This window comes from Primulina tabacum, chromosome 3 (genome assembly GCF_025594145.1).
Source record: "Primulina tabacum isolate GXHZ01 chromosome 3, ASM2559414v2, whole genome shotgun sequence".
Lineage (NCBI taxonomy): Eukaryota > Viridiplantae > Streptophyta > Magnoliopsida > Lamiales > Gesneriaceae > Primulina > Primulina tabacum.
The window spans coordinates 844,482-851,463 of record NC_134552.1 but is presented as its reverse complement, the minus strand read 5'-3'; the positions used below and the strand labels follow the sequence as shown (position 1 = coordinate 851,463).

At 31.4% G+C, this 6,982-nt stretch overlaps 1 protein-coding gene across 1 annotated transcript; it reads right to left on the bottom strand.

Moving 5' to 3' along the window:
• Window positions 1-3,675: 3,675 nt before the first annotated feature.
• LOC142538792 (zinc finger protein ZAT5) lies at window positions 3,676-4,867 on the bottom strand. Its single transcript, XM_075644088.1, has one exon. It carries the CDS (start codon window positions 4,688-4,690, stop codon window positions 3,854-3,856), a length of 837 nt encoding a protein of 278 aa, XP_075500203.1. The 5' UTR covers window positions 4,691-4,867; the 3' UTR covers window positions 3,676-3,853.
• Window positions 4,868-6,982: the final 2,115 nt, after the last annotated feature.

The window sequence follows — 6,982 nt, the reverse complement described above, 5'->3', positions numbered from 1 at the left end:
ATTCAATCCAACTACCTCGGCTCAAGAGTTGTTATCACAAATCAAATGATGATGTTATTTGCAGAATTGAAAAGCAAGAAACTCTGCCGAAAGGACATATTGAGACTCTGGGCAAACAAATTTATGAAGTTGTTGACTATATTTAGGGAGGGACATGCGAAGTGAAAAAAAAAAAGGAGAAGCCCAAAGAATTAGAAAAACCCAAGCCCAAATATTCAGAAAAACCTCTTCCTTGTCTCAGTACAAGAAATCACCTGGTATCGGTCATGGATGTTTCGGTGGTGGTCATATTAGCAGCCCAAAGAGATACAGACCAAGCCACTCTTTTCATCAATACTTTAACAAGAGATTATACAAGAGATAGAACTTCATTTATTTCATGTTTTACTTTTAAATCAATTATGCACAATATCGGTTTAATCTATGAACAGTTCAGTTTATGCTGATATTTTTTTTTACTATACTTGCACAATAACTTAGTTTTCATATCATCGAAAAAGAGAAAATTGTTAAGATAAAATTTTAATCTAATTTTTGGTGATTAAAAACTAAACCATCGGCATCTAAACTAGACTGACTCCCTGAAAAAATTATTATGCTGATAAAAGATGAAAGAGACAAACAAGATGTGTTGTTCAACTAAACTGATCTGAAGAGCATCTTGAACAACTTAAATAGAACAAAGCTATTAACATATATTCTATAGTAGAATAGATCAGCTCGTAGATTGATATGGAAATATTATCTGAAGACAACACATAGGTATCTCCTAGTATATTTCAAGCGTTGTCAGCATAGACAGAATAAAAAAAAAATCGGTTACTCTTTCTAGCTAGTGTCCAAGAAATTTGAATTGGCAGATACTATTTTCGGAAACACGACAAATACATGTAGCATCCTCTGAACAATTTTCAACTACCCAGTACAACTATGAGTACTTATCTATTTGTTAACGTTGGGGGCCAACATCCATAAAATTGTGCATCATAATTGAAAAAGACTATTGTCACATTTAACATCATCAATCATTCTCAAAATACTTAGCATCTCTCAAACAGATTTATCATAAGCTGATTTACACACACACAAATTTCTATAAGATCGATTAAGGATCATATTGTGCACATTTTTTTTCTCACTTATCATTTGTATATACAAGCTTTATTATACTATGAGAATCTTTGTAATTGTCAGAAGCATGTTTCTGAACATATTGTGTTAAGAAATAGTTACTAGGAGTTTCAACTCAATAGAGTCGGTGAATTGAGCTGAAGCGAGTTTGTACAAAGAGTTGTACCGATCAAATCTTCTAATAGAATCTTTTTGAAAATATAATAAGGGGAGACGTAGAAGTTTAGTTTTCGAACTTCCATAAACAAAATTGCCTCTTTTTATTTTCAGTCATCTCATATGTCTTATCTTTCATTACTTGTGTTGTTCATTCATTTACGATATGTTAAATTCAAGTATATCTTATTCACTTAGTATTTTGTGTTGTTTCCGCACTTAGTATTATAGTAGCCCACTTTCTCGATTTAATTGGAATATTAACTCGAGCTCTTAATGTAGTTTAAATTTTGCATTATTTGTCATATTTGTATAATAATTTATTCGCCTCCTTCTAAATTATTATTTTTTTAATCCTAAAACACTCTACATCATGTTAAACTATTCTAATAAAATTGATAAAAAAAAAAATAAAAATTAACTGTAATTATATATGATGTATTTCAAATATGTCCAAAATGATTTTCATTTGAAATAAATTATTCAAATCTTCTCTTATTTCAAATCATTTTCTCCAAATCAAAATTTTCAATCTAAAAGCAACATATATATGTATTATATGTGTAAATATTAATCGTACACTGATTAATCAATCTCCTACTTTCCATATTTCATATGTTTGAGCCCACCGCATGTGCTACTTTAGTAGTAATTAACCTTAATTATAATTTCTCCTTGTATTTCCTTGCAAGCATTTGGAAATGTCACGCAACGTGTCCACATGCTTAGGCTTAACAATAATCACAAAACGTGCACATAATAAACACCCCTTCTAAAATAAATTAGCCAACTCACTTTATTAATCCACCCAACCACCTCTCACGTCTCTTTAATTTTTGCTCGTTGATCATTATATATAATTGTAACTTGATCCAACCACTATTAAGTATAAATTAAGCTTAATCGTTCGATAATGAAGTAATCGCTTAGTTGTAATTATTAAATTTATAAATATATATTTTGTATATATAATAAAGTGAGATTTTCTTGTTAAGAGATTATAATTAATTAGATTTCTTTAATTTGGATTATTTTTAATTTTGGGTGATGGCAAATAGGCAATAGATTAATTAGTTAGTTAAGCAAACTTGAAAAGTTAGGAATAATTTGGTTGAATTATTAGGTGTGAATTGGTGGAGTGAGAGCTACTAGTGATCATGAAGTGAGTGATCAAACATAACAACACATACCCTTTTTAAATTTTATGCAATATGTCAAGTTTTTAAATAATTTATTTATGTAATTTATATATATATAATTTCATTGACTCTTAGAATATGATAAATGTCAACATATACATGACTAGTGGACATTTAATCATCACAATAAAAAAATAATAATCTTGGAGTTATTTATTTTACAATTTTTTTTAGGGAATGAATGAAAATTATAATAAGTATATAAATTAATAAAATAAAATACAGATGGATACACATGGGATTGGCAAGTTAACAACCCATCTTTCCTATCCATTTATTCTTTGTCATTTATTGAAAAAGACACCCAAGCAATCTCCAACTTAGCTTTGTTTGTAATCAAAATACAAAAAGAACCTAATCCATGCCTTTTGGTTGTGGTGCTTGTTATGCCCAACCCTAGCCATCACCATCCACTCTCATCCTTTTAACTCCCCAACTAATATATATATATATATATATATATATTATATATATATATATATATATAACTTTCCAATAAAATTATATAGATATATGTATATTTAACTTGCCAATTAAATTTTATTTATTTATTTATATATATAATATTTATGTGTTCCGGAAATACAACCAATAGTAACATATAGATAATATATATATACACAAAAATATTGAGCTAAATGTATTTAATGTAAAATATTGTTATTGTTTTCTTTAAGAAATGAGTTTGCGTATGTATTTATACTTTATGGACAAGTACTATAGACAATCGCATAATAGCGTACTTAGTGCATCACCCTCAATAAAAATAAATAAAAATATAAAATGAATCAAACAATTTTATATAAAAAATAAAAGAGTAGGTTTGTTGTGAGATGATCTCACGAATCTTTATCTGTGAGACGGATCAACCCTACTGATATTCACAATAAAAGGTAGTACTTTTAGCATAAGAAGTAATACTTTTTCATGGATGACTCAAATAAGATATCTTTATCACAAAATAAGACTCGTGATACCGTCTCACACAAGTTTTACCAAAATAAAATTATGTATCAAATACGTGAATATCATCTCAATGATACTTGAAAAAAATTCAATTATTTTACATAAACGTTGATGATGTATGAAAAAAATTCAATTATATATATATATATATATAAATTATATAACATTAAAAGATGCCCCCATCACTCACTTTTCGTGAATGAAAGGCAACCATGAATTGTAACCGCTAGCTCACTCAAAGAATTCAACTTAAAATTAAAAAAAAGGTTTCGAAGAATTAATTACATTTATTAATGAATAACAACACTTGTAATTTTTGTGTAATTAAAAAAATGTATTATGTGGTAACTAAACAAAGTAATTATTATTCACATTAATGTCAACTCTCCATGCTTCCCCTTCTAGTAGTGGCAATCCACAAGCGTCGCGGCGGACAATACAAGACGCCGCTGCTGGTTCGCCGGGAACTGGTTCAAGTTTGTCTCCCGGTGATCATCTTCCGGCGGCGCTGGCAGGTTGAGGTCCAATGCTAACATATTTTTTCTTGGTTTCTCGCCGACGTCAGGCGGCTGCGCCGTGTTAGTAGCGGATCTGTGCCTCCTCATGTGGCCTCCTAATGCTTGGCCAGACGCAAACTCCGACCCACAAATGGAACACTCGTGAATTTTTGGCTTGTTCCCGAGTTGTAAGGTTTTGTGGTTCATTAGTTCAGATGAAGTTGGAGGAGCTATGTTATGATTAAGACCAGCGAACTTCCCTTCTTCTTCCTCTTGATCATCATCCACAGGGAGGGGCTTTTTCCGATCATTCTCTGCGGCTGATTTAGGCTTCTTGTGGCTGGCTCGATGCCCACCCAATGCTTGAAACGATGGAAAAGTTCTGCTGCAAGTTTTACACTCGTAAACGAAGATTCCCACTTTCGATCCGTTTGCTGTTGCGGACATCTCCGTGAATTTCCGGCTTACAAATTTCTCCGGCGCCGCCATTTCTCCCGGAGGAAACCCACCTCGTGCCAACAGAATCAAACAGTTAGCCATATCCTCGTCTTCCTCCGTGCTAGTTGATATTCCACTAGAGGTTGTGGGAGATGAAACTGTTGACCAAATCTCTCCACCTCCGCCATCTCCCCCGCTTGACGTGGTGGAGTACGATGGCCTTGGTCGCTTGGTCCGTTTCCCTTTGACGACGGTTTGATCGCTGGAGCCTGCAAACTCTTCCATGATTTCCATATTCATCATCTAATTGAAAGCTTCAAACAATTGCAGCAAGAAAAACCGAATATATAATTGAAAAGGTTGGCAAGAAAAGAACAGTTGTAGTGAGTTGGAAGTATGAGAAAGTGTAGAGTGATGAAAGAAACTATGAATTGGACAGTGAAGGATGAGCTTTATATATTTGTGTAGTGTGTTTAAGCATATGCTGGTATCACCGAATGTATATGTACGTATATATATGTATGTATACATACGATTTAGGGAATTTTTTTTTATGAGAAAACTTGCATTATTTATTCAATAATCAAAGGTCATTGGTTACAAGTTTGTCAAGCCAGAATGGAAAATCACCACACACCCAAAATAGAAGTGTAGGAGATGACAGAAAATTTTGCGAGAGTATGTGCCACCACCTTAGCCGATCGTTTGGTATGATATAAATGCGATATCATAGGACCCTTCATCAACTCTCTGATATATGCCGCAATGGTTCCCATGTGTCCAAAGTCCTCGTGTGGCTTGGTGAAATTGTATTTTTTAGCTATATACTATTGCGAATATTACATTAAAATTTTAGTTGAATAGACATGGAAATAGGTTCAAATTTCAATATTTAAGTTTCAAAATTAATGATTTTTTGCAATTTTATAAAAATAGTAAATGATTTTATTTTAAAAATTTTGAATAATGACTTATTAAAATTGATTCTTTAACTCGATATTTTCATCCTAAATTTGAGAACTTAGTAAATGATTTTAAAAGGTGGGACGCTTATGTTTTTTTTTTTTTTTGAAAAGATAGGATGCTTCTTAATTTGTGTGGTTTAAATAAATATAATAACTGGCAGGAAAGTGTGTGGAGTCAAACGACGGCGGTTTATGTAGAATTAGCATGAAATAGCTTGTAGCCACCAATCTTCCCTGCGTTTCTCATTTACAAATTAACGTCATGTTGCCAAACACACGCCTTCTTTCACCAGAAAATGCAAATTTATTTATATATATATATATATATACTTAATTGATAACCGGTTTAATAGTTTGTTATAACTGATTATGTTACGATCGAAAATATGTTTAGAACAGATCAATAAATACTTCAAAATATTTTACTTTTAAAAGAGTTAGGTGAATAATATTTTTTTTCTTTTAAAAGAGTTACATTGGATCTTTTAGAAACAATATATTTTATAGTATTTGTATGGAGTGGTTTAGAGTTTAGAAGTGAGTTAATAAACTCTATAAAAACTTTTCCTTAAAGTCGAGTTGTTCTAACAATTTTATGACTGTTAAAACAAGTATCCTTGAACATTTAGTTTACTGAACCATTAAAAAGTGAAAAGTGTGGAAACGGTTCAATAATATTAGTGTTAAATATATATTTAAAATATCATCTCAATAAGTACCAACGACCAAAAAAAGATCAACAACTGAAAGTAAATCCGTAATGCAAATGATACAAGGGTTTTTATGGATGTTCGGAGGCTCAAGCTCTTACGTCATCCCTTCTTCCACTTAGAAATGTTTCAACTAAAAGACTTTGATTTTACAATGTCTTATTTTAACTCACTTCAAATAGGACTTATATGATACCTAAATTAAAATTCTTGGTAAGCACTTTAAAACTTTGGTTGTTTAAGAATCATCGATCCAACGAATACTTAATAACAAAACCAACTTATAGCTTGTAACGGCATGAGTTGATGAAGTAGCACAATGATGATCCTTAGAAGATTTGATATTAATTGTTGAGCGAGCGTGTGCTTAGTGAGCGGCATTGAAAAAGTATAGGTTTTTTAGTGCTCAAAGATATTTAAGATGCAGATAAGATAATACGTGAGTTCGAGAGCAAGAACACCAGTTCCTTATTTGAACTAAATATGCATCTATATATAGTTGAAAAACTCCAACGATCTAATATTCTTTTCCACGATCACTTGTATCAATTTCCGACTGAATGACCTTGTCTCTATTAACATGGTACAATGCAATAAATTTCACTTAATGTTCTTTTTGATTTTTTATCTTTAGCTTGAATAGCCTCTATAAAGTAACTTGACTTTAGGTATACTAGGAAACTTTATGTCAGTAACTTGACTTTAGGTATACTAGGAAACTTTATGTCATATCGGGAGTTGGTGGGATAATATAGTCTTGTACCAAAATAGGTAGTTTCAGAATAGTTGGAAAACAAGTATCCATTTTGCTTCACAAATTTCTGACTGAAAGTTGGATAGTAACATTTTACATTGAATGATTATTTAAAAGTTTGTTCCAATCAGAACTTTGAGTGATCATCATCTTGAAAATATTAAAT